Source organism: Ammospiza nelsoni, chromosome 4 (assembly GCF_027579445.1).
Source record: "Ammospiza nelsoni isolate bAmmNel1 chromosome 4, bAmmNel1.pri, whole genome shotgun sequence".
Classification (NCBI taxonomy): domain Eukaryota; kingdom Metazoa; phylum Chordata; class Aves; order Passeriformes; family Passerellidae; genus Ammospiza; species Ammospiza nelsoni.
Window position 1 is genome coordinate 50,252,420 of NC_080636.1, and position 27,399 is coordinate 50,279,818.

A 27,399-nucleotide genomic window follows, 5' to 3' on the forward strand; every position below is an offset into this window, starting at 1 on the left:
GTAAGTTCTCAGTCTTTTCCTTACGAGAAAAACAACAACACTGCGTCCTTGAGCAAATAACAAGAAAAACACAGTGAAAAACATGGTGCCCTTGAATGTAGTCAACAGCAGGATGTAAAAACAAAACAAATATTAGCCTCAACAAGAAAACTACAAGTATTTTGAGAATGTAGCCACAAAGGAGGGGTTGACATGTAATCTGTAACCAATGATGAGCTTAGCTTTTGCAATATGTCTGAGCTTAATTAACACTACTATAAAAGTATGTAAGCTGGATCAATAAATTTGAGACCAATGATCATCAATAGGATGTGCTCGTCTCCCTTCACTTCCATCAGGTTTGCTTGTGGTTTACTGAGAGAAACCAATTTATTTTTTATTTATGCCTCAACATATGTTATAAATCCATTTTACGACATGGGGTTGATGACTCAGGTTTGAGCTTTTATATTTTTCAGATTCTGTGCTGCTTTAGTGCGGGGGTCTGGGCTTCATATTAGGGCATGGTGGGCTGGGACACGTGAGGGGGAAGGAGACCGCCGACATCACAGGCTCTAAACAGGCTTTTCTAGTGATAAATAGTTTTCCTTTAGAATTAAAAACCTTCACGTCTTAGAGATCTTCAAAAATATATATGTGTGAGCTCTGCTTGTGCCCTAGGAAAAGTGTTAAAATTGTTGTGGTTGCTGTGTTTCCCCTCAGGAAGTTCAGCTGCCGATGCGTTTTCTTCTCAGTTCAGCATTGACTGTGGTATGCAAACCAATTAAAGAGGGAAATACAGAGAAGCAAAGAGGAGAGGCAGTAATATGCATGAAAATCATATTTTCACTATAACATAATTAAATTACTTAGGCCCATGGGGTTCATTGATCATTCTCCCACAATATGAGATTTTTTTTCCTGGCTTCCTTCTTCCTGCATAAGGCTATGTTCTTTCTGAGTAGTTAGTGGGAAATGTTGTTATCCAGTGAGGGCTAATTGAGCATAATTAACCATTGGGTAACTCACATCATCAAGCAGAAGAGGGCAGTAAATCAAAAGCAGTAAGGCTGCTAAAACCTGGGACAGAGAAAGAATCCCTCATCCCCAAACCCTGGAGCTTAACAATACAGGAGAAATTCATAATGTGTGCTTTTTTCCCACTGAAGAAAATTGGCTTGAGTTTTTTGTTTGTTTTGGATTTTTGTGTTTGTTTGCTTGTTTTTATTTGTTGTTTGTAGAAAATCCAAAACACAAAAATGCTTTCATTCTGCTGTTTTAGTAAGTGACTAATTTCCAATGCAACCTGTTCAGTGCTGGGCTCTTATGAAGTGAAAGGAGTCAAATTGGGATTAAGTGCTCAAGGCTTTACAGTTCTTGCTTCTGGGAACACAATGATGCTGGATGTGAGTGTCTTTGCTACCATTTAGATTATTAATGCATTCTATGAAATCAAAATCAAGTCAGCCTCACCTCTCCTCACTTACTACAAGTACTGGCAGCAGCAGGAAGCCACACAAAGCACCAGTTCTAGTTACAAATAAAGAGAAAGGGACACTTTAAATTGTCTGAAGTTGTTACTTTATGAGAAGCCTTTAATGGCTTGATTTCTACCCCACTGCCTTTCTGCACGTCTCTTCCCAGAGTCTTGTGTTCTATACCAGTTCTGAGATATCCTCACTCACCACTGTCAACGTGAATTGGCTGCTCCTAAATCAAAAGTAGTTTTCAATGCTGAAGTATAATGCTATGGAAATTAAAAGGTCCTTGAGGACAATGATTCTGTATTTTTTCTTTAAACTAAAACAACAGAAAATAAACTGGCTAGTCTCTGTATGGAATTTCTTCTTCACAATTTTCAGACAGTTTCCCTGTATAAGAAGTGGGCGTTGTGTTATGTGCTACCTCTAAATTAAGAAAAGCAACATGCCATATATATCCCATGTATTTTCTAAGTGAAAATGAGGTAAAGCCCTCTTTCATACTGATTCTTTTCCTTTCTAAAATATTTCAACTTCTATATTTTAAAGCCTCACATACAGCAAAAAAACCCCCCACTTACTCCTTTATTTCTATGTAATTCTTTCTTTTTAAAAGCAGGATAAATTTATTCAAGAATAAAATCCTGCCTGAAACAGGTTTGTTTTGGCATTGCATTGTTCCCCTGCTCAAATCATGTAACTCCTATGTATTTAGTGGTGTTACAACCCCTGCTGAGTATCAAAAGGTTCTTGACCTTACCGACTTTTCTTCTAAAGCCATTGGCCAAGGGAGCTGGGTGGTTACCATTCACAGCCAGTCAGGTTCAAATGCAGAGTGTGAAAAATGCATGTATTTCATTATTGGCTTTTCGCAAATATTAAAATGAATATTATATGTGTTGTGTTAGAAAGTAACACTGAATTAATTCTCTTAAGTAGCGTGGTAAATATAGTTTTAGTTAAAATAGAAACTATGCTATGTAAGATGCTTTTTTAAAAGAAAGGACTTGCAGCGAGATAGCAGCAACAGGACACGTGAATCTTTCAGAGAAAAAGAATTTATTGCCCCCTTATCAGCAGAAACGAACTTCTTCCCGCCTCGAAGGCGCTGTAAGGATTAGAAGGAAGAAGTTGACGATGATCAGACAGAATCCTGTGTTTGAATGGAATTTATGCATCATGTATGAAGTGTATGAATATGCAACAGGTTACTGTTTTTAAGGGTTAATCATCTGTTAACGGGGGTCCTTTTTCGGGCTCGTGCTGCTCAGAAAAAGGTACCTGGACGTCCGTAACTCTTTGTGCTTATTGTCTCATATTGTCCTAATTCAATTTGTCCAAATTACTATTACTCTAATTGTATTACTGCTTTTTTAATAACGATTTTATTACTATTAAACTTGTAAAAACAAGTGATTGGCGTTTACCACACAGCGCATCTCATACTGCCAGGGAACAACAAGAACTGGATGAGGAATTTGCCTGGTTCCACACCCAGCGCTCTGTGAGCCGGCGGGGTACAGCTGCGGGCCGGCATTTCAGCACTGCGCTGCCAGGACACTGCCCGCATGGGTTCCGCACGCCCGAGGCTCCGCAGCCGGCCCGGCACGGCGGCAGAACCGCTGCGGGGCAGCCCCGCGCCCGCGGCCCGGAGCGCGGTGAGGGCGCAGGCACCTGTTCGACACAGCGGCGGGGCAGCGGCACCCTGGGCCGCTCCTCCCCGCAGCCTGCCCGCGCCCCGAGCACGGGCTGCCCTCGGCTCGGGGCACGGCGGCGGGGAGCAGGGGCCGCTGTGGGGCGGCGGAGGGGCCGCTGAGGGGCGGCTGAGGGGACGCCGAGGGGTGGCTGAGGGCCCGCTGAGGGGCCGCCGCTCCGCGGGATCGCCCCGCGATCGCTCCGGGGCTCGGGCGAGCCCCGCGCAGGCGCGGAGCGGCCGCGCATGCCCACAGCGCCCCCGCGCGCCCGGCGGCGGGGCGGGGGGGGCCGGGCCGGGCCGGGCAGGTCGCGCGCTGCGCCCCCGCCCCTCCCGCGCGGGGCGGCCCCGGCCCGGCCCGGCCCCGGCCCGGCTCTGCCCGGGCGGCGCCGCCGCTTCCTGCTCCCGGCACGGGCGGGCCACGGACGCGGCCTCCCGAAGCACGGCCACGGTAAGGGCGCGGTGTCGGCTCCTGCCTCCGCGGCGGGCGGGCGCTGACAGGCGGCAGCTGCCCTGGCAAAGGGCCGCGGGGCCGCGGCGGCTCGGGGGAGGCCGCCGGGCTGTGTGGGATGGCCTGGAGGTGGCGGGCCCGGGGGCCGCTCCGGCGGCACCTCCCACCCGCCGCCCGCCCGCCGCAGCCGCACTTTCGCTTTCGCGCGGGGCGCGGCGGAGCAGCCGGGGCCGTCCCGCCGCCCCCGGGCCCGCTGCCCGCGGGTCCGCGCCGGCGGAGGGGGCGGCGGGCGGTGCCCGGAGCTGTCAGCGCACACAGCCCGGGCAGTGTGGCCGCCGGGCCGGGAGCGGGGCGGAGGCGGCGGGGCAGCGCCGAGGGGCAGCGCCTTGTTTACACGGGCGTCGGGAGAACATGGCAGCCCGGAGCGCCGGACACTCGCTGTCATGCGTGAGCGCTCCGCCGTGCGCGTCCCTGCCCGCGCCGCTGATAACGGCGCGGGTCCGGCGGGCTTTCATTATAGCGCGGCCGTGAAACGCCGTGCTGGGTGAGCCCAGGTCGTGTTTGTCTGTTACCTTCTTGGATGCGCTCCCTCTTGTCTCTCCCCGCTTGAATAATTCAGTTTTTCATTCTGTCTGCTTCCCCCCCTTATGGCTGGTCGCTGTTGCCTCTCGTGTGACTTTTCTTTTGTCATTTAACTTCTTTAGCAGAGACAGCCCAACCTTACTGCAAGTTTAAAAACTGGTTCTGGGTCTAGTCCTTATTGCTCTTCCTTCTGCACTCATTCCATCTCATATACAGTGCTTTCAGAAGGGTGCTGGGAAAAGGATGGTTCTTTCGTGTGGTGCCATCAGTGACACATTCTTCATCTCTCAGGTTTCAGTAGTATCTGGTTCAGAAGGTGCCTGAAGTTTAGACTGTTACACACATCTTTATATTCAATAGTCTCATAAGCTACTCAGGAGCTTTACCATCATAAAGCTGTCTAACTTAAATCGTACAAGTTTTTGACCTCTAGAATATACTGCCAAAGCTAATTATGAATTTTTTTGCACACTGCTTCTTTTTAGAGCGTGTGTTGGGGTTTGGTTTTTAAACCTACATCCTCACCATTTAATTTAATCGTCTCTGCTGCGTTATTATGTAAAGTGATGAATAATTCCTCCCTACTCTGGCTTGTGGGGGAGTGGAAATGATTGTTAAGGACCAACAATCAATTCTCTGGAAAGAGAGGTGCAAGTGAGACTCGTGTCAGAGGGAAGAGAAGGTTACCGGGTGTCTTTAAATAGAGAGCAGTGGGAAGGGAGCCTGCTAATAGGATGAGATGCAGAAGGTCCAGGAGCAGCCTGCTGAAGCCACAAAGCTTTCTGCAGAACGTTAATAGTTTCTAAGTGATTATAAGCTTACATGTTTTGGGGCTCATCAGCTTCAGCTTTTGAGGTTTCAGAGCAAACTTTGGATGTTCAGATTATATATGTATGGAAGGAGATCTTCTGGTGTTTTGCTGGATTTGTTGCATCATTAATTTGATCCAGCATAACAGTTTCTGTGCATTCAGGAATAAATTTACTGCTTTTTTTTTGGTATGAAAACTTATGAAGTGTGGTGTGGCTGGGACTACTTTGCACATCCCTTATTTTGATTTGTATTTATGAATTTTAGTGCTCGGTCTGAATTGTGAGGTACTGTAGACTGTGTGGTTGGCATGCTCCCCTGACCTCGTGGATGCAAGGATTTACTTTGTATCCTACTTTGGATATAACCTGTGCAACAAACTTTAGCGAGAAGCTTAGGAGTTTTTGTTCTGCTCAGACAGCTTTTTCAGTAACTTAATTTTTCAGTTCTTAGACTTGCTGAGTTTCAGAAAAAGAAAGGCAATTTGCTGTTTCTTCTGCACGTGCCAGTATGAATCAGGTAGCCAGAGCTGTAAATATGATCTGGGAAAGCATCTTTAAAAAGACTTTTCAGTCAACATGAAATGTGTTACAGAGTGTGCTGTGGTTTATCTGTGTCAGAGTGATAGTGGCATTTACTGCCTATGAAACATAGAACACCTTAGGGCCCTTAGAAAGCCATATATTGTTCCTCTTAATGGGATTCTGCAGTGATCTTGGCCGATGTACTTCTGCTCGTGCAACTAACTTAATTTTCAAGCCAACTTTCTTAACTTTTTTGGTTTTGATTAAACCAAAAGAAGGCTGTTTTGAAAAAAAAAAAACAAAACAAAAAAACAAAAAAACCTCCAAAAAACCCAGTTGCATCTCTGGAGGTATCTGCATGAATCCCCTCAGGATTTAATGCGACCTGAATCAAAGGGGGATGTTGTTCCACGTGCTCCTGTGGTGGTTCTGAGTGCTGGAGGAGCAGCTGCCTCTGCTGCTCAGATTTCTGTGTGTTGGTCTTGTTTTTGTGTATGGGCATCTTTTTTCAAGCATTGTGTTTTGAGGGGTTTTTTGCTAGTTCCTTTTATAATTAAAATGAACGTGTGCTAAAGCTATTTGCAGACTTATATTTAGAGTTTTGTTTTAAAATTAGTCCTAAATAACTTCACTTGAAGTATGGCCTAGAAGAGATGACTTTCTCTACCATCCTTTCTACACAGTTTTTCAGTTGTTATCTTTTATTCTGTTGAGCTGCATGTTTGCTTCCCTGTTAATTTGATAGGTAGTTATGCACAGGGGAATCACCTTCAGATACTGTGTTTACTGGGATGTGTGTTCATCACAGTTGTGATCTCGTTTTTACTAGGATTTACAGTTGTGATTTGAAAGTTTTAAACTTTGTGCCAGAAACTCACGAGAATAGTTTGGATTTCTTGTAGGCACACCCTTGGATACGTAATGTAGGTCAGATTAATGTACTATTCAGTCTGTGAATGAAGTGGTGTTTTGCAGCCTTTATTGCAAGTGCCCTGTGGCCTCTGAGGACCTGCTCTAATTGGTTGTCTTGACCAGTGAAAGTTATAAAAAATTTGAGTCTTTGGTGTGTGTTTTGTAGTGTAAATAGTTAGAAACTTCTTGCTGTTGGGGAAAAGTATTCAAGATTCAGAATTTTTTGTTTGATTGGGGTTTTGTTTTTTATTATATGGCAATGGGCTCATGTAGATTTATTTTTGTTTTCCCGTGAGATATGTATAAAAATAACAGCAAGGATGTTTTTGTGGTCATAAGGGTTTTTCCAAATGTTTCAGAACTAGTTTTTCTCTGAATTTTCCATTGCCAGGAAGAACAGGAGTGGATGTCAGAACTGTAATAACATGATTTGGTAATTTTTTTGGAAATGTTAAATTTATATTTTCCCCTCTGATGTTATTCTGTATTTTGTTTTATTGTGAGCATCTATCCAGAGAGGAATTAAATTTGTAGTGTGCAGGTTTTTGTTTTTATTTTTAATCTTTCTGCAGGTTGTTCTGTAATTCAAAACTAGTTGTACTTTGAACCAGCTTCTGTGCTTGCTAATTGTATCACTGGGGACAGCCTAGTCTCTTACAAACCTGAACCACCTCTTACTTTAGGAGTGTGAGTCCAATTGTCTTTTGGCCTTTTTGGCTGCCTTAGTTTTGGGAAATGTGAATTTCTGAGCTGATTCCTGTAGTGACCAGACAGGATTTTCCTTTTACAGGAATGTAATGAGCTGGGACTTGCTAGAGAGAGGATGGGGAATAGATTCAGTGTCCTGCTGAAATTTGAGGGAGAAGCAAGAAGTCTTCCATTGAGACACGCTCCTTAGGGAGAGGGACAAGGGAGATGCTGGCTCAAAGAGGAAGGGCTGTGTCTGTGGGAATCTCACATAAATGTAGGTGTGTGCGTGTTTGAGCGTCTGCTCTAACCTGAAACTCCCAAACCAGGCTGAACTGAAACCCTTTCACCTTCTCACGTGCTGACGAGTGGGCTTGTTGTTTTCTCTGCCCTGGCAGAGTTTTGGAAACATTGCTGGCTGAATGCCAGTATGAAGTTCAAATCCTGTTGTATAAAGACTTGGAGTACCTTGATGGACTATTCCACATATTCAGTCTGAGGATACAGTTCTGTTAATGAATGCTGAGATTCAGCATCTCACACATTGTTCTGTGTACTTTCTTTCCCCTGTAAGGTCCTTACTGTGATTTCTGCCCCAGCTGGAAAATGAGACTTATCATTTATGTTTCTGCATTGCCTTAACTTCATTTCTATAGGAAATCAGTGATTCATATGAGATAGATCAGCATAAAAGTGATTGAAACCTTTTGTAACCTGGGACACAGAGTTCTAGAGAGAGCCTGATCTTGTAAACAGTATTGGGTGCTTTCAATTGATGCAATTTGGCAATTACTTGGCCACCTGTGTGGGACTATAGTACCTAAAATATAAATATACAGTAGATGTCGTCTAGTGTTTTATTTATTTGCATCAATATTTATTATCAGTGATTGTTTGTTTGCATTAATATTGTGCATGAGAATTAGCTTTGTGATGTGCTTAAGCAGAGGAACCATATGAAGCACCGTATGTTCACTGAGCTGTGAGTCTGAGTTGCAGGAATAGTGCTGATGTTTGAAACAGGTTAGAAGGTTTGTGCTTCTAAATTAATATGCAATTTAATTTCTTTGGCCTTCTATTTTGGGTTATGGTTCATTGGCAATATTTCTATTCTGTGTATAAATGGAAAACTGTAGAAGAAGAAAAGATTTTGCAATAAAATTGATTTCTTCTGAATTATTATTTTAGTGTATTCATAAGCAATTGTTTTTCTACTTAACGTATTTTTTTAATTTAAAGCCTTTTGGATAGGTAAGGAGTGGGCTTTTTGTTCTAAAAGGTCTGCAGGGTGACAGGTGTCTGTGGCTCCAAGGGATGCCTGTTAAAGGCTTTTCAGCCCAAGTCTTGTTTGGGGAGCAGAGGAACTCTTAGTTTCTTCTTCATCAAAAAGTGGTGAAACAATGGAAAATAAAGTAGTAACTTTGAGGGGGGAGGTTTGTGCTGTTACAAATTGAATACGAGTTAGGTATGTGCTTTGTCAGGTAGAGTGGGCTGCCTAAGTGAGCAAAAAAAGCCTTTTTTTTTTCTAAATTGTGTATATTTTTTTCTTTCTTTTCAAATGTATCTTGTGCTTGTTCCTTGCTTAGTTTGTATCTGGCTGGGGAGATGATCAGCATTTGTAATATTTGTTAGTGTAACCTTGCCTGTAGGAAGCCCAGTTACCCTGCATGAATCCACACAAGTGTTTCCCTGAATGTGCAAGATGAGTTTAGTTTAAACCAGCTCCCTGCTGTTGAAAAGCAGACTCACTGGGCTTGCCCATTGCAGTTTGGATGAGCATTTCTTTCTTCAATACATATTAGATGGTCCTGTTTTCTTGCAGACCTCAGTGATTGGTGTAGCCTTCTAATGGATGGATTTTAGTAAAATGTTGGGCCAAATTCTGTCTTTTGTTACAAAGCACTGATCTCACTGTTTGCTGATGCCCTGTTTTGATGTAGAGATGCAGCATGCAAGAGAAGACTTTTGAGTATAAATTATGCAAATAACTTAAAATTATTTTGTGTTTCAGCAACCTCTGCCTAGCTGTTTAAGAGCAGTGGACTGTGAATCCAAGCCTTTGATATCCTGAGGTTATCAGCATTAGTATCTTCAGGAGAGATAACAGTTCTCAAAGACTCTTCGGGGGATGCACCATGACATCAGTAGTGATTGACAATGGAGGTCCTGCCCTGGAGTTTGACAGCAATGAAATAAAAAATCAAGAGGTCAGAAAATAAATAGCACTTATTTACTATCAAACTTTGAAACCTTTTATCTTAATTTGAAAGAAAATTTTGCTGTGAACTTGCTGTGAAAGCAGATGAAATGGATCTGAGGTTGTTATGTAAGGAGGAAGAGTGCAGCAATTTTTCGAATACCTTTTAGTAGAAGAGTTTGTTGTCACAGCAGTGGAAGCAGGAAGTCTTGAAGTCTGTAGTACAACTGTAGACTGGGTTTACGAACTTATATTCTATATATAAACTTTCTTTAAACATCTCAGATATGAGATATAGAACAAGTTGAGCAGAACAATATACAGACCTCTTTTAAAGTTAGCCAGCACAGCATATTTTATTGTATTTTGCATTCTTATCAACAAATAATAAATATATTCTACTCTTTGGTAGCTTTTAATAAAGATCATCTGGCTCGGTTCTACCTCTGCAGCACTAACTGATTGTATATGTTTTTACAGACATTTTCATCCTTAAATAAGTAGAGATGGCACATAGGCTTTGAAGTAGTCAGTTCTTGTGTAAATAACCAAAACATGTTTGAAAGACACAGGTCAGGTGTAGGTACCTTGCAGTGCATGGTCAAAGCCTTTGTTAGCTTTCATCAAGCAGAGGGAGGAGAAACACTTCCCACAGCTCAGTGTCTTCATCAGAAAGTGTGCTCTTTTCTGATATCTTAAGCTGTCTGGTGCTTTAAATTTTCCTTAAACTAAGGAAAACTTTGAGATTTAGAACGTTCCCTCTAATGGCTGATAACTATCTGTTATTCTTTTAATCTCTTGCTTTGGAAGAAAATTTCCTGTAAAAATATTTGAAATTATTATCATTATTTCGTAAAGCATTTAAGAACATAAGAGGAAAATATTGACATAGAGTTCAATAGTGCAGTATTTAGAGCATTTTTTTTCTTTTCTTTCCTTTTTTTTCCTTTCTATAGGAAAATGAGCCTGTCTCTGAATTCCCAGCAGTGGTTGTGGAGCCAGTTCCTAGTGCCAGACTAGAACAGGGTTACGCTGCTCAGGTCCTGGTTTATGATGATGAGACTTACCTGATGCAAGATGTAGCAGAGGAACAAGAAATTGAGACTGAAACTGTGGAAACAGGTAGACTGACTTAATTCTTTTCTTCCATGAGGCTTTTGTACTTTTAGAATTCCCCAAGGAATGTGTCTATCCACAGGATGGAGGTCTTGACGTGGGGTCACATCTCTTTGCTCTAAGCTTAGCTTTGCTTAGGCTTCACTGGTGCCAGGATCACCTTGGCAGGTGAAAATGTCACGTTGCATTCAGAATGCTGCATTGTAACACTGTGTGTCCTCCCTCGTGAGCAGGCAGGTCTTCAGTTGTGTCTTTGCTATGTACTTATGCAGGGAGTTTACTAGAGAGCTAAACTTGGAGTGTTTAACAATCAGCTGAGCCATGACGTTAGCTGGAATTGAGTTTTACGCTGTGTGTGAGGCACACAAGGGCAGGGCAGCTGGAAGTAGGTACTGTGTGGCTCTGTTTACCCCATCTTCCAGCTCTTGTCCCTTCCTGTCTGTCCCTTCCTGTCCTGCCTTTTTGGTGCAGGAGTTTGTTATTGCTGGTTCGGTTGCAGGAGTGGGTGGCTAGGGGGAGTGGAGTTGGGCTGTCCCTTTATGAGTGAAAAGCCTAATACATTGAAATTAACACATCTGTCTATAAAATAACAAGTTAGGAATGGAGAAAGGAGCGGAGCTTTGCTGTGAAAGATTAACTGTTTAGATGAGATTAATCTTTCTGTACACCATCTCTCCAAAGAACATACATGATCAGGAAGTTTGCATTTTCTGAGAGGCACCAAAGTGTCTGCAGGAACAAAAGCTTTGCTGCTGTAGCAGCCTAATAACCTCTGACTGCTGGGCTGTGATTCCTGCTCTCCTTCCCTCTTGCTCTCTTGTGTTGCTTCTCATACTTCTCTATGCTAATCTTGCAAGAAGAAAAATAGCAAGGAGACCCTCAACTGTTTTGTATTTTTGTTGAGGTAAATTTCTGCTGGATTAGCAGAGTGTTGGAGTAGGGAGCACATGGAACTGCAGCCAATGGACAAGTCCCCTTGGGCACTCCATATGTAACTGGTGAGACCCATTGACATTGGTAGCATCTGCTCCTCTCCTGCAGCTGCCTTATTTAGAGCTGGAGTTCAAATTCATGATGTCAGGAAAGCAAAATAAAGGTGAGAGACCGTCCCAGCTGCTTAACTTGGCATCTCATTAAGGCTATGTTCATTCCTATCAGATTAGGTAAGTTTCAGTGCAGATTTCTCAGTAAACAGTGCATGCAATTGCTCATACATCCCTCTCAAGTTGGATGTTATCCTATAGCACTGCAGCAAAAATCACAGGCATCAACTTCACAAGGTGAGCATGAGCTAGTGATGCAGGTTTTGGGACAATACTTACAATTCCAGTTTACTGAAACGTGTTTTGGAAGAAATATGCTAGTTAGAATTTCAACAAAGAAATGTAAAGGGAAGTTCTGAAATAATGTATTTCTTAAATTTAATTTCTGACTATGGTAATAAAACTTTTGAGGATAAGGTAAGTGAGAAGTGATAGTATTCTTCCCAAACTGAGTTTTACAACTTAAGTTTATATTGGGAAACCTTAAAGAGCTTATACTTCGAACATTTTTGTATTCAGAAGTTGTTTTTTACACATTAAATATGCTGCTTCTAGTAAGATTTTTGTAGAAATGTGGTTAAATTAATGGCTAACAGAACAGCTCTTTGAGGATAAAGAGCTGCTGCAAATGAACTCTTTGTGTTTTTAAGCATAATTTTACAGCCATAATAAATGGAGGGAAATTACAGTTAAAAACTTGTAGCTCTTCTATAGGAATAGTTTTATGTAAGCTGCTGTTCAAAGTAAGGGACATGGGTGCTTCCAAGCCTTGATATTTGAAAGTATAGTGTTAAAATGTATAGGGCAGTTGATCTGATAATTTGGTGTCTGTGGCTGGAGGTGGTCAGAGATGTGTCTTGACTGCATGTAGTTTGTTGGTGTTTTCTGTGTTGCTTTTGTTTTTCACAGTTTGACATTAATATGTTCTTAAAAATTTAGTATGATAAGATCATGATATATTTAAATCAGTTCAAATATTTATTTGTTTTAATAGTTTTGATCTAAGAATTAATAGGCCATGAAAAGCCAGTAAACAGTGGAGGAGAAATTAAAGTTAATGAAGATTTTAAAAACTCTGAATGCACACCTGTTCCTACAGTCCATCCTTTAAGCATTATTTGTGTAGTGTATACCCTTATTAATCCAGTGTGGTTTTCATGGTGTCGTTACACCTGACAGTGAGTAGTGGTCCTTGCACAGAACTAATGTCCAGTGTTGGTGACAGGAGTGCTTGGTTTGGGCTGTTCTCAGGGAGGCAGTCTTGTGGGGCATGTGTTGTGAGCAACAGATACAGCCAGGAGTCTTTCTGAATTGTTTCTCATACAGAGAGGTAAGATGGGCAGAGAGAAAGTATGAAAGCCCTGAGGAACATTCATTTTGGTGATGCACCATTATTAATAAGCAATGAATTGCAGGACAGTGAATCTGAGTGTGCTGTTTTTAAATGAAATTTTGCAGTAGATACTGGGCTGTGGGTAGGTAGCAATTTACTGTAGGGGAGAGGTGGGAACAGGCGCCATGGTAATTGTAATGAGAAAGCAGGCTAAGGCAATAAACAAGGTACAATGTTTAAAGAGCATTTTAAGGTGCTAATTTTTGAAGTACGTGCCTTTATTATGCTAATTATCCCAATTTAGAGAGGTGCAATAGTTAGATTTTTCTTCTAAGATGTACAGAAATCAATTATTGCTAAAGTAGTCTCAATATATTCTACTTCCTAAATGACAGAATTAATTGCTACAAAAATTTTCATATTATTTGATAAATGTATCATTGCACCAAGAATGAGTAGACTTAATACCTTTTGTGGTTCTAGATTCTACAGACAGCATTGTAAATACTGAGACCCATCTTAAAGAATCCTTGGCATTACTTGAAAAGGATCCCTTTTCACATAATACATCCCCCTTTGTCAGTATCTTTCCTGTGGGCCATGGGCCTGATTTTTTTCTCTTTCTTGTGACAGTTCATTGGCAATTCCAATGGCTACTGATTTACGTGGTTTAGAGCATTACAACACACATTCACATAGCCTCGGGCTACCTTGCAGTTCATCTAAAGCTGCATAATTTATTAAAATGTAGCATTATTCTAGCCTCCAGAGATAGGGATTAGTACCCTGTGTGAAAAATGTTGTAGGGAAACTGCTGTGGGAAGATTTGCGTAGGGCACTAAAGAGATGATCTATGCTGATCGCTGAATGGTTCTGCTTGTGGTTTGCTGCTCTGTGAATGGATTTGAGACTGTGTCCACTATAAGGACAGGTTGTGCTGAGCCAAGGGCAGAATCAGGGTCTGCAATTTGTTTTTAATTAAAAAACTTCTCACATTTATGAAACCACAATTCAAATAAAATAGACTACATGATCATTATAAGTACTCATGAATTTTTAGTTAATTCTAGTGGAGTATGTGAGTTTTTACCCCCCATCAGACTCCTTCCCACTAATCTATCTTGATTCTTGAATCAAGGATCATTATTTATAATTAATCCTTTAACTGTAAAATGAATCCATTAACTACTAAAGTAAAACCCGGATGTCTTTCAGCAAATAAGAAAAACTTAGTGGTTCATTGTTTTTATTCTAGAAAAATATGCCTATTTGCTTGGAATAGAAAAAGGAGTTTTCTAGCAAAAACAAAAGATGGAAATCTGGGTCATTTCATTTGACCTTGTGACATTCTTTGTGGAAGTAGTGAGTGCCTTTTGTAATGATTGGAAGGGGAAATAAAATTGTTTGTTTGACAGTATTTAAATTTTTTCTTTTTTTGTTTGATATTCTTGGGAGTGGTACCTTTAAATCATTGAGAACTGAGTTACAGCCTTAAAATTTTGTTTACTGCAACAGTGAGCATGTTTATATCATAAAAGATACATCCATCTTAACAAGTTTTAATCATACTCAAATTCTGTTGGTTTTCATTTCCTGCAGTTTTTTTCCCCTAAAAGTAGTTAGCCCTTCAGTTTTAGGATTTATTCAACAAAACATTTGTAGTTTGCATAATACCAGAAGCTGCTTTCTTTTAAGAAGCAGCGTGTTTGAAGTTAACAATTGCTACAATTGTTTATTTTTTCTGTGTTTCTTGATCAAAAAATAGTGAAAACTATTGACAGTAATAATTTTTAAAGGTGATCTGCATATTAAAAAGGAGATTGTAGTTGACAGCAAGCTGTAGGATGAGAATAAAGCCATGTTTGTTAAGGACATTTAGTCCTTAAAGACATTCAGTGGACTTGTAGAATAGATGTTTGTTGTTATCAGAAATGCCTTAAGGACTTCAAAATGATGCATCTGGGACAGAGAAATTGCTCAAGTGTGGCATAGTTTATATGCCAGTCTATTACCAGTCTCAAATACTGTTAACTTTGTAAAATCACAGAGTGCTATGCAAATACTTGACCTATCATTGTCTGATAGACTGCCCAGGAAAGAATTTCCTTATAAAGCAGGGAAGTGTAAATATTGATTGTTTGTGGGTTGGTAGTTTGGTTTTCTTAATTTTTTCAAGACAGCTGAATTTTCTTACTCTGCATGCACAAGTAATAATGGTGAAATGTAGACGCTATTTTGAGTAAGTGTGTTTCAGTTTGTCAGAAGTAGTGCCAAATCCTGAGGATACATTGTTTTTTCTGTTTGGAATCATTAATTGCTGTCACTATTCAGTAACATCAGGACCCTGAGTTCACTCCAAGGCACAGATTGTGACACACTTTGGTATTGTTAGACTGCAGATGGTGTAGTTAAGAAAATAAGCTTGGCATGGTCATGGACCACTTTCCTCAATATTTCCCTCCATCTTCCAGGGACACTTTGTGGTTATTTTGCTATTTGGGCATTTTCTACTGTCAAATCTGCAGTGGATGGTAATGATTATGTTGATGTGCTGATAAAACAGATGGCTGCATCATCTTGTATGTTTTCTGGCATTTAACTGTTAAAAATGCTTCTTTCTATGGTTACCTTTGCAATGCAGTAATAGCTATGAGCAGTGATGGCCTGCTGTTGAAGACAGCAGCTACTTCTATAATTATTAGATCAGAATTTGAATAGAATTATGTGCAGCTGTTCAAGTCCATTTCATGTGCACTGGCAAACATTGTGCTCAATCTGTGCTTGCAGTAGTAAATAAATGCTGCTTAAGAAACTGGTGTTAAATCAAGAACTTCATGTTCAATACTTTCTGGGCTTTTTTTTAATTTTGGACCTATGAGGTTTGTCAGAAGTTACACAGTGCCCATTACTTGCATGCATTTATTCAAGGAGTCCAAACGTCTCAGGCAAAACTTTATTGGGTATGAGTCAAACACTTCAGGTTTTGACTGGAAGCTGCCATCAGTAAACAATCCTCACTGAATTACACAGCAATCAAAAAAGGAAAAAACTATGAGTGGACCTTTTCTGAAGTATGGTAGTGTGAATTCCTGTTGACATGGTGTGGATCTTCAAAGGCATTTAGCATCTCAGTACAGCTTTTGATCTGGATCTAAAGAGACAAACTTTCAAACTGTATTTTATTGCTTGGAGTGTGGGTAAATTATAGTTTTTAACAACAGGAGGTACACGCAAGTGTACAACGTGACAGGACTACAGGGTTATTCCAGTACTCTGTACATAGGCTGAAGCTATGGTGTTGCTAAACTGCACCATGTAAAGCTTCCACTTCAATCTCAGGATGTTCTAATGAACAACTGTTAAATTTTATTGCACATATAAGTGTGTGCCTGCCTAGAATGCCTTTTCTTGTCCTTGGGCTTGTCTCCACTCGGAAAATTTCTCCTGGAGAATACAGCAGAGTCCCCTAGTGGAAATGTGCTGATGGGAGGAATTCTTGTTAGCACTGCTGTTCCAGCTCTCTGAGTAACAAAAGCTGACAGGAGCACTGTGCTGTTGGCAAAGCTGGATCTGCATGAGAGCTTTTTGCCCTCACAGCTGGCTAGGTGCCTGTTTTGTCCGTGCTTCTGACTGTGGAAGGATCTTGATGGGCAAAATTGTAGCACAGGCCTATCCTTAGGTATCATGGCCTCTCTTGAATGTGAGAGTGAATGATGTTGCTTGCAGGTCTTGCTCTTTATCCAATGAGGCACTGAACAAATTTAATTTAATTCCTTACACCCAGGAATAGATGAGTGCTATCTACAAAATGCCTGATTTTTTAATTGCATATTATAAACCTTATCTATAAATACAGTCATGAAAATGCATTCCTATAGTGTCTTGAGAGTTGTAGTGGAGGAATAGTATTTGTCAAGAGTTTGAAGCACTGAATTTACCAGCTGGAGTTGATTTTTGCTGGATACGATTTTGTGATTTCGGTGCTGGGGAAAATTGTTTCTAAATTGTTCCTTCTGCTCCAGGACTGCTGAAACTTGAGAAGGAAAGAGATTGTGTAGTCAGATTGCAGCTGGATCTCTTCACCTTCTTTTAATGGAACTGTGCAGATGATGTGTTCAAGGAAGGCTCTGTGGGCAGTGGGTGTTTGTGAGATCTTGACTTAACATTGTAGGCCTGCTCAGGTGTGTGGTTTAATGAAGGAATTCCTGTGTGTAATTTCCATGCACAGCTCTGTGTGAGACATACTTGGCTTTTCTTGGCACAGCTGCTCTTTGTATGCAGCTCTCAAGTTTTACCCTGGGAGTCATTAGTGCATGGACTGGGTAGGAAGTGTGGAGAGTGTCTTCTCCTGACTGGTGCCTCTGTCCAGGGCTGTGGCCTTAGTGAGTGACACAGGTGTTCTTCAGGGGAGAGAGGATGCAACCCCAAAAAGTGGTGGTAGTGCTTTGGGGTTTTGGTTTTTTTTTTTTTTAATTAAGAGAGCAATGAAACCTTTTTTTCACCCCACAAATCTTTTCCGAGATGAAGGCTGGCTAACTGGAATAGGCCCTGTTCCTCTGACGGAGATAGGGTGGATTGCAGGCACGGAGCTTTTCCGGCAGTTGTTACTAACATAGGTGCCCCAGGGACTTGTCAAGGAGAAATCTTGTTAATCCGTCAGCGGTCACCTCGGTGAGGCCTGTCCGGGTTACACCGCTGGGCGGTTTGGCCCCGCTCACAAAGCGTCACCGGGGCACGGAGGCGCGGATGGCCGAGGGCTGCGGGGAGATGGAGCGGAAGGCGTTGGCGGCGTGCGGGGCTGGCGGGGCTGCGCCGCGTCCTTGCCCTGGGGCGGCTCCGGGGCCGCGCGGGGAGGCGCTGCCCGTGCGTGCGGCGGGGCGGCCGCGGGGCGCGGCGGTTCCCCCGCGCTGCGGCGGGAGCCGGCGCGGCACTTCCTGTCTGGGGCGGGCAGCGGAAGGACCGCGCGCGCCGCCCCGCAGGAAGCGCTCCCGCCGCCGCGCGCCGTGGCGGTGAGCGCTCCGCCCGCCCGCCCGCCCGCGGGAGCGCGCCTCGCCGCCGGCCGCTGCGCGCGCCCGCCCGTCAATGTGAAGCCGCTCCGGCAGCGTAAACATGGCGGCGTCCGTGCATGAGGGGCCCACGAACCAGCTCGACCTCCTCATTCGGGCCGGTGAGCTGCGCCGCGCCGGCCCGACGCGGGGCGGGAGCGGGGACGGGCCGGGGCGGGCGGGGGGGAGGACGCGGTGCACGTCGCGCTCCGGCGGCGAGCGGGAGGCAATGGAGGGCAATCAGGAAGTGATCACCTTGGTAGCGGCCGGCCCGCGGCACTTGCCTCCCGGCGCGGGCGGCACCGCCGGGAGTTGCGGCGGGGCGCGCGGAGGAGTTTAGCGGGGTTTGGGAGGCTGGGGCGAGAACCAGGAAGTGCGCGGGGCTGTTGTCCTCCCGCCTTTCCCGGCCCTCTCCTCGCTCCGAGCGCTGCCGCCACGCTGTCTGAGCGGGCAGGCCGAGTGCCACCGCGCACCGCGCGCAGGGCCGCGGCCCGGTCTCGCCGGGCACCGCACCCCCGCTCGCGTCCCCCGCTGTCGCGGCGCCTGCCCCCCGTGCCCTTTTAAACTCGGCTCCGGCGGCGGGGCGGGAGGAGGCGCCGCCGGCAGGGCCGCGGCCCCACGTGTGCGACGCGGGGGGGCGGTGGCGCCCCCTCCCCCACGCGCGCCGCGTAGCGGAAGCGGCGCGTTCCCCCGGGGCCCCGCGCGGGGGAGGCGGGGGGCGCCGGCCGCCAATGGGCGCGCGGCGGGCGCGGGAGTGGCGGCGCGGCGGGCGCGCGCGGCACCGTGGGGAGCCGACTGTAAACACGGAAGTGGCCGCGCCGCCGCCGCACGTGGCCGCGCCTGCCTGCGGGCGCCCCCGGCGGGCGGGGCACGGGCGGGCGGTGCGCCGGGCCGGGCCGGGCCGAGGCTACCCCGCGGCGGGAATGCCGGCCCTGCCGCTGCCGCGCTTTCTCTCCGCACCGCCGGACCTTGCAGCCGCTGCCGGGGCAGGGCCGTCTGCCCGAGCTACAGCGCTTGTTCGGGGTTGTGTTCTGAGCCCTGCATGGTTTGGCCTCGTTCCGTTCCGTTATGTCCGTCTGACAACAGGATACGGTGATCGCAGACTTGTCTTAAAGTGTGGTAAAGCCCTGGAGAACGAGCAAGGTTACCACTGACCCAAAGCTCAAATGCAGTGTCAGGCATTCAGTTCTCCACCGAAGTTGTACTAGATCTGATTTTATTTTTCCTTTTACATCATGAATCTGAACTTCTAAAAGTAGTCCTTGGAACCATAAACAGTTCAGTGTATGGCATTATAGGTAATGAAAATTGTGCAGTAGCTGGACATGAGTTTTCAGAGAGAGTCAAGCTTAATACTGGCTTTGCATTGACACGACAGTGGGTTTTTAGAGGCCTAAAGATAAATGCTCTGTCGTTTATCAGTGTATTAAGACATGTTTTCAGAAAGGGCCAAGTCACATCATCATCATCATTTATTTTACTCAATGTGGAAAAATACCCAGGGTTTTTTGGAGGAGGATGACCCACACCCCAGACATGTAAAAATACACTACAAAGCAGTGAAAAACTGTTGTGCTGCATAACAGAGTAGGTCCTAAGCATTTTGACACTTGGGTCTGAGATGGAGCAATAGCTTGACTTTGCCAGCCGAACAACTTTGATTTCTGCAGGTCTCAGTGAGTTGTTTTTTACTTTTGATTGTCCGTGAATAGAGAACGTTTGAGTAGCTGGTCATTGTGTCAACACCTTCTTAAGTCACTGTAACTAGATTGCTTGAGAGCCAGCCCTTAGATAAATAATGAATGGCCTTTGCATTGCTCTTTTTGATGTCCTTTGTCATACTAATTTCATTAGCCCAACCAATTTATTCCTTTTTTTCCATATTTGCATTGCAGTGAGTGATACCTATGCGTATCTAGTATTCCCATCATCGTACTATCAAGATGCCATTTCAGTTTACTTCCTTTTGTATGTAGCTATCACGTGGATTTAAGTGAGGAATTCTTTATTCTAAGGAATTATAATAATTACATGTTGCTTTTTCCCATGGCTGCTGGTTTCAGTGTTGACAAAACTTCAGTGTTTAATAACTGTGGGAAATAAGATGGACCAAAATTATTACTGCTTACAGTTCTCTTAATTGCCTGTTGTAAGAGCAACTCCTAAATGACTTTACAAAGTTATGTTTTGGCTTTGTAGTTAATATTTCTGTCAATATTGGGCCGATAACATATGGCTCACAGTGAAACAAGTGTTTTGAGATGGTTGCTCTCATCTTTGTTATTGATCTGCCTTTATGCAGTGAGTTAGGCATCATCCTTACATTGTGTGCAGCTGAGAGTCTTGAGCAGAGGCAGGCTTGGGGAAGTATTGAAAAACCCAAGAAATTGGTTTTTGGTTTCTGAATAAATGTCTGCTATGAAACAAGCAGTAAACTGAAGAATGTTTTCTTTTCCAAGTCAGGTTTTGCATACAGAAAGATTTCTGGGTATTACCTATAGAAGCAATTCAACTGCTTTTAATTAAGATGTTGTTTAAGCACTCTTGCTGACTTCCACTGCTGATTTTAAATGCTGAAATAAAACAAGCACATGAATGCCAGTGAACTTTAATGAGGTCTCTTAGTGTATAGGTAGTCACTCTACTGAGTTCCATGCTTGGAATTGTGAATTCTTCAATAAAATGTTGCTTTGATTGCCTGACAGCATTAAAGGGTAAGCTATTGCAGGTGCTACTGCAGTGCAGTGCAAAAGAATACCATTTTGAAAATATCAATCCATTTTTTCAGTCTCATAAATTGCTTTCAATAATTTTGTTAGCCTTATGTTAAAAGGGGGGGACATTGTTACCAAATGAGTATGTTGCCACAGTTTTTTTTCTGTAAATCCAAAGTACAGCCCTTTCAGACTTAATTACCAAGGTTAGTATTTTGTAACAGCTGTTGAGAACCTTGAATAATCTACTATACACACTATTTGGGTAGAAAGTGGAGTTAGCAAACATTAGGCCAACAGTGAAGATAGATATCAACTAGCCTACTTATCTATTTACACTTTATATCCGAATTTGTTTTTTGAGGTTTTTTTCTATAAATAGATCAAAATTTTTAAATTAAATATTCTAAAATCATGTGCCAAGGACTCAGAGTCTTTAATAAAAGCAGTAAGATGAGATTTGATTTTAAAGAATGGAAGATAAGCTCTCGTGTGTTCTAGATGAGTAAATGGCAGTTCTCTCATTACTCAGTTACAGAAGTGTGGAAAATTTGCTTCCATCCACATAAACTACTTTGCTTCATTTGGGCGAGTTACAGTTCTTTCTGAAATGATTGTAAAATATAACAGACCTACCCCTTGTATTGTTTACTGAAACAATGCAGTCTATTTTAGCTTGGAGGTCTTGAATATAGTTGATAGCATAAATATAATAGAAATAGAATTGGGCATTTTTAGAGAAGTGGGTGACACACTTCAGTCTTTAATTAGAACTGTGATACTTGTATATCAAAGTCTTGGGAAGTTGTCTTTTTTTAATTGTGGAATCCTACTTGTTTTGTTTTCCTTTTCTCTCCATCTTTTTTTGTGAGAACTGTTGTGCTACAAGTATAATTTAGTTGATGACACTTGGTCTGGTCATTTGCAAGGAGAGCTGCCTGTTTTTTTCTTGTCCCTTCTCTGAGAGAGCCTGTTCCCTCACTTCATCTTTTAGGATGGGTGTTTTAGCTGGTTTTGGGTACCATGTCTTCTGTCTGAGCACTCTGACATGCTGTCTTTTGTTAGACATTTTCTAGCATGTCAGAAAGGTATTTTACCTTTACCTAAATATCTTTCTGACATGCTAGATACAAATTTCTCTTTTTTCCTTCCCACTGTGTTGGTGCAGCAAACATTCCCTGTGAGGAAATGCAAACTCCTGATGTTCACAAATGCCTCTAAGGCTAAAACCCATGTACTGGGTAAAGGAGAATTGGTTAGCTGGGAAGGCTTTAAACTTGGTAATAGAACTGAATTTAGTAAGTGTTTTAATAGCTGTCCTTCTGGCAATGTTAGATTACTTTGCTAACTTCGTGACAGACAGACAGCCATCATGTGTTGTTCAGCCAAAGCCAGGAGTGTTACTATTTTTTGCTTGATATGTTTTAGGTGACAGTCTTAGTGGAGTCCCAAGTAGCTCCCATGGGAAAAGCATTTGTGAAGTGTGTATTTTCAAGTGTCAGAGCCTTTGAGGAGTAGATTGTGCTGATTTTATTGGACATTGAAGGGTTGCTTAGGAGAGAGGTTGAGTGGCTCCTTTGCTTTTCTGTTACAGTTCTGCAGTCCTAGTCCCCAGTGCTGGTTGTATTTCCTTTTCCTCCTCTCTGATCCTTCAGCAGAATGTCCTAGTGCTGGAAAAGTACATAGGTGGCTTTCTGCTATGTTTGTTTCTTGCCTGGTTCCTGCCCTCTGCTAAGTACCTTTTAGTTGTGGTGCAGCATCTAAACTGTTCTCTGTAGGAAAGTTTTGTATGCTTTTAAGCATTTAGGAGGTAGTGTATTCAATACCCTCTTAAAACTGAAATTTGTCATCTGAGTTTGAATTTCTTTACAAAAGTCCTTTATATACTGAACCTAATGGCACAGAAGCAGCTATCTGGTTGGAGAAGCTTTACTGACATGCTTTGAATCTTATTGCATGCATTAAAATAATAACATATATAAATACTGATTTGGATTTTCTAACTTCAGTAGTGTTGTAGGATTTACACATTTTTTTATCAACTATCTGAATATTGTTCCTGTATTCTGATAATCAGTGAAAATTTTTATCAGGTAGATGAGGGAAACTTAGTAATCAAATTCTGTGCAACTGAAACTTTTGTTTAGGAAGAGAAATGTTTAGTCAAAGGGTTTCCTGCTGCAGGAGGGCTGTTCTGTTACCATGAAGGTGGTCAGGACTTTGGATATAACCAAACAGCTGCTTGGGAAGGAAACACTTGGCCAAGCATGGGGAGCATCCAGGGTTTGCAGCTGGGGAAAGGGGCTCATGGTGCATAATTCCTGCTGGTGGCCACTGGGTATCCAAGGACAGAGTGCAAAATAAAGATCCTTCCCTGATTTTCCTGTGCTCCTAGGTCAGGTTTTATTGTTCACAGCCTGGGGTGAAGCAGTGCTGGAATGCCAGCCTTAACAGGCATCTACTGTTCCAAAAGGTAAAGCCCTCTAAATAGCATCCCAGGCCATGGCTAACAGGCTGTGGTGGGAATCCCATCAGCCAGTCTGCAGGTGGGCAGCAAGAACTTTGTCATCTGTAGTTTTGCATTTCTGCATCTTCCACATCTCGTCCACTTTCAGCTTCTGGTTGATATGTTTAATCTGCTGGCTAGTAGATTTTTCAGGTTTTTAATCCCTGCATTTGTGAGAACTGCAGTATGCTGGAAGGCTTCCCCATGTGAGCCTGCAGGGAATAATCTTTGTGTGTCTGGTGTTTCCCTAAGTCGGAGGTAACTCTGGCATTGTGTTTTCCTGCTTTTCACTAAACAAACATCGAGGTATTTCTCAGACTTTTTCAGTAACAGCATCCGTGCCTTGAAGTTTTTGTGGAGAATTATTCCCAAATCCTCTTTAGTTCTGTGATACTAGAGATAGGTGACTGTGCTCAGGCTAAAGATAGATCTCCTGGTTGCCGGCTGCCTGGCTGGAGTGGCTCAGCTTAGAGCAGATGGCCATAAATGGAAAGAGCAACTGAAGAGAGACAGCTACCTTGGCCAGAGGGTGGATAATGGGCAACAGGTGTTTCTGCACTCACCACTTTTCCAAACTTTTACAGGGGTGAGGAATATGGAGTTAGCTTTGCATAGAATTGTGGTTTTGCATGGTACATTGGGGTTTTTTGTGTTGGTGCTGTGATCTGCACTGTGTCAAACTTAACTGTGCTCTCTTGAAGTTACATTATTTTTAATTAGTTTTCCTAAATTTTCAGAACTTGAAAAAAGAACTTTTTTTTTACCTTCTTCCCTTAGTTTTTGCATAAAGCACACTCTTTATACTGTTTGTTGTGCTTTGTGGTTTTTTTAACAACCAATCTGCTAAAATGAACTCAAAATTATTTTCAGTGTCAGAAATCAAAACAGGATGTATGTTTTGGAAACTAGTCTTGTATTTGCATATATGTATATACATAGACATGTATATGTATATATTTATCAAAAAGACTGAAAATTTGCAGAGGTGACCTTTAGATTTTAATGGGATAATAGTTGGAGATGGTACTGCTTCTCTGTTCTGCTGCATTAATTTGTAATCATCTTCATCTGTTTTTTTCTGGTTAATTTGAAGGCAGAAGACAAATCTCAGTCTCTTTCTGTAAGCTCTTGAACTCCTCATGGAAATGAGTAGCTTGCTTGTGAACTAGAAATCTAATCTAGGAAGTGACAGTGTCAGTTCTGCTTGTCTTATGTCTTCCCTAAATATTTCTGTTGACAGGAAGGTATAAAAGGTGTGAAGACATCTGATAATCCTGTGGTTTTCGTGTTAAAGATTGAGAATATAGTTGTACAGGGATACATGTGGACTTGTATAAGTAACCTGTTCTCATAATTTTTTTGTATCCTTCTGCAGTAGAAGCATCAGTTCATGGCAGTAATGTGCACTGCACAGATAAGACAATTGAAGCTGCAGAGGCCTTGCTTCATATGGAGTCTCCTACCTGCCTGAGAGATGCCAGGAGTCCTGGTATGTCAGCCACAGTCTCTGCTCTGGGAGCCATTTCTCCTTCTACTAATCAGTAAGACAAGCAAAATGGGAAACCTGTTTCTGTGAAGAGCTGTATGCTGTTTAAACATTTGCCTGCATATTTAAAAACTACTGATTTGTTTGAGTTTTACATGATTTCTCCACCCTGCAACATGTATACTGACAGATAAAATCATTTCTCTGAGAGGGTTTGTTGGGAAGAGATAGCTGAGTAACAACATATTTAAAGTTAATTTTTTTCCCCCTAAAGATCATGGAATACTTTTTCACTGTGCAGGTGACAGAGTTCTGGCACAGATTGACCAGAGAAGCCATGGGGACTCCATCCTTGGAGATACTAAAAAGTACAGGATCCTGGGCAACCAGCTCTAGGTGGCACAGCTTGAGCATGGAGTTGGACCAGGTCCCCTTCTAACCCCAGCCCTTCTGGGTTCTGTGAATCTGACATTTTAAATTGCTGAAATAGAGTTATTTTAAGGGAAAAGTATTTCTATTCATCTTTCCATTTTATAAAGAATACCCAAAACCAATGTGTTGCACAGTGTTACCAGTCTGAAAAACCAAACCTTAATGTTGATGGTTACTTTAACTGATGTCCCTTCTGAAGTTATTTAATATATGTTGGATGAAATAATGATCAAACTGAAATGCAAAAGCTACAAAATAGGAAGTGGAGATCAGAGTAATGATCAAAGATGAAGCTCTAATTTGTTTAAAACAAAGTTGAGTTTGGTTCTGAAGAATATTGGTGTGGTACTTGTTTTTGCCTAAAACTACTGACAAGTGTGCATGTTTCGGAGAGTTGGATTGATTTTCAAGGTGATAGGATTTTGGAGCAGAAACTTTATACAGTGTTGCATATGCTTTGTTTAAAATAATTTTATGTAAGATACATTAAAATAAAATCAGGTAGAAACTTCATCAGATATTCTTTTTTTCTTCTCTTGTAGTGGAAGTATTTGTCCCTCCTTGTGTGTCCACCCCAGAATTTATCCATGCAGCCATGAGACCTGATGTGATCACAGAAACCGTGGTGGAAGTATCAACAGAGGAATCTGAACAAATGGATGTGTCTCCTGTTCCAACTTCCCCTGATATCCATGAACCACTGAAAAAGAAAAAGGGTACGTATGGCTTTTCATAGGAGCAATCTCAAAATTTTTCTTCTGTTGTCCACTGCCATGGATGGTGCAGTTGATACAGGGGAGGATGGATTGGATGGTCTGATCTCTTTGCTCTTACAAACAGATTGATGGGAGTCTGAAATGCGAGTTCTTAGAAAAATGGGTCTGCATCAAGAAAAAAGAGGGAGCAAGAGAGTGGGCTTTGACAAGCCATGAAGGAAGATGGTTTCTGTGTTCTGTGTTTTAACACAAAGTGGAGGAAGGGTAGAGTATTCAAAGAGGACTTTTGTGGTGGGGAGCCACTTTGTGTGAAATGTGGGTGTATTTGGTGAGATGGTAGACTTGGGGTTCATGCAATGAAGCATCAGGGTAAATTCTAACTTAAAAAAAACATAAATCAGTTTACAAAATCATGATAAGATCTTATCTGTGAAATTTTTCTCTTTCCTGTCTAATTGGCATGTCTTGGAGGAGAATCAATTCAGAACAGTGTTTGATTTCTAAGCATTTTGCTGTCACATGAGAGGTGGGCACTTGGTAAGGTTGCTCTCTCTGGTCTAGCAGTTTTGTTAGAGGCATCAATACAGTTCACATAGCTTTAGGAACATTGATTTAATAGTTTCCAGACATGCTGAGATAAGAACATTTACTTGTAATTTAGAGGGAGACAAATGCAATGTTCTGATAAAATGATACAAATCCAAGATCTTTGAGTCTTAGAATTAATAAAAATGCACTTTAACTTGTCTGCAATTGAGTTAAATCTGCCCATGAAGTAAGCAACCGAATGGTAAATGCACTGGATGTGCAGTAGTAATCTAAGAATCAAAGTTTATCCTTATCTGTGGCAAGGAAACAGCAGGGGGGAAATACACAAACTGCAAACTATAAAATTTGCAAAGGCAAACTATAAAATTTACTCTGCATATGATTAATACTTCTTTTTCCCCATGTGTTATGTGCAGCTGGCCGTAAACCCAAGACCCAGCAATCAGCTTTATCTGATGGCTCTCCAGATCTAGGTATAAAGAAGAAACCTAGAGAAGGCAAAGGTATATTTTTCCATTCATTGAGTCTTTAAAAATAAGCAATGTATCTGTATGGTATTTATCACAGGAAATGTACATATCTTTAAAAATGTGATGGATGAGATTGTACTTATTTTACTAGAGTTTTATTCAGTGTCTTTAAATTTGTTTGTACAAGATCTAGCTCAAGGATGTATCTAGGATGTGCTGTAGGCGTCTTCTCTAGTACCCTCCTCAGTTAATAGGTTTTCTCATTTTTTATTTGCTTTACTTTGTGGTTATTGACTCGTGATGTCTTTTGTGTTATGTTTCAACTTAGTGCTACACACATAATTTATTAAGCTACTGCTGTAAGACTTGCTTTCAAGTAAAGACAGCAGCACATGAGCATTTAGTAAGGTGATGGTTGGAAGTAAAGGTAATAAGGTTGGGAATACGATTTCTTATTTAATTGACAAACTTCAGTGGGAATATAGGTTCAGTTTCGTTTAAGGAGAAAAACAAATGATGATGTGTTTCTATATTGGTTGAGTGGAGCATTATGTGCAGAAGAGTTCTGATGTTTCTCCTGATAAATAGAGGTTCCTTTCTTGGGCTCCAAGCCCCTGCCACTCATTCAGCAAGAAGACAGACTGGGACATGAGCTCACAGGTTACCTTTGGGG

General features: G+C 42.4%; 1 protein-coding gene across 6 annotated transcripts in view; it reads left to right on the forward strand.

The window, feature by feature from the left end:
• The first annotated feature begins 3,484 nt into the window (after positions 1 to 3,484).
• The window catches only part of ELF2 (E74 like ETS transcription factor 2), a 28,436-nt gene continuing 4,521 nt past the window's right edge, over positions 3,485 to 27,399 (forward strand). The window contains exons 1-6 of one of the 6 annotated variants that reach the window (XM_059470226.1): positions 3,486 to 3,604; positions 9,131 to 9,326; positions 10,273 to 10,438; positions 24,449 to 24,562; positions 25,534 to 25,707; positions 26,673 to 26,759. In XM_059470226.1, coding sequence (XP_059326209.1) covers positions 9,255 to 9,326; positions 10,273 to 10,438; positions 24,449 to 24,562; positions 25,534 to 25,707; positions 26,673 to 26,759 — 613 coding nt within the window. In that variant the 5' untranslated portion in view covers positions 3,486 to 3,604; positions 9,131 to 9,254. Of the gene's footprint in view, positions 3,605 to 4,131; positions 4,159 to 9,130; positions 9,327 to 10,272; positions 10,439 to 17,881; positions 17,976 to 24,448; positions 24,563 to 25,533; positions 25,708 to 26,672; positions 26,760 to 27,399 lie in introns of those variants that run through there. The other 5 variants (XM_059470227.1, XM_059470225.1, XM_059470230.1 and 2 more) reach the window with 5 other exon arrangements.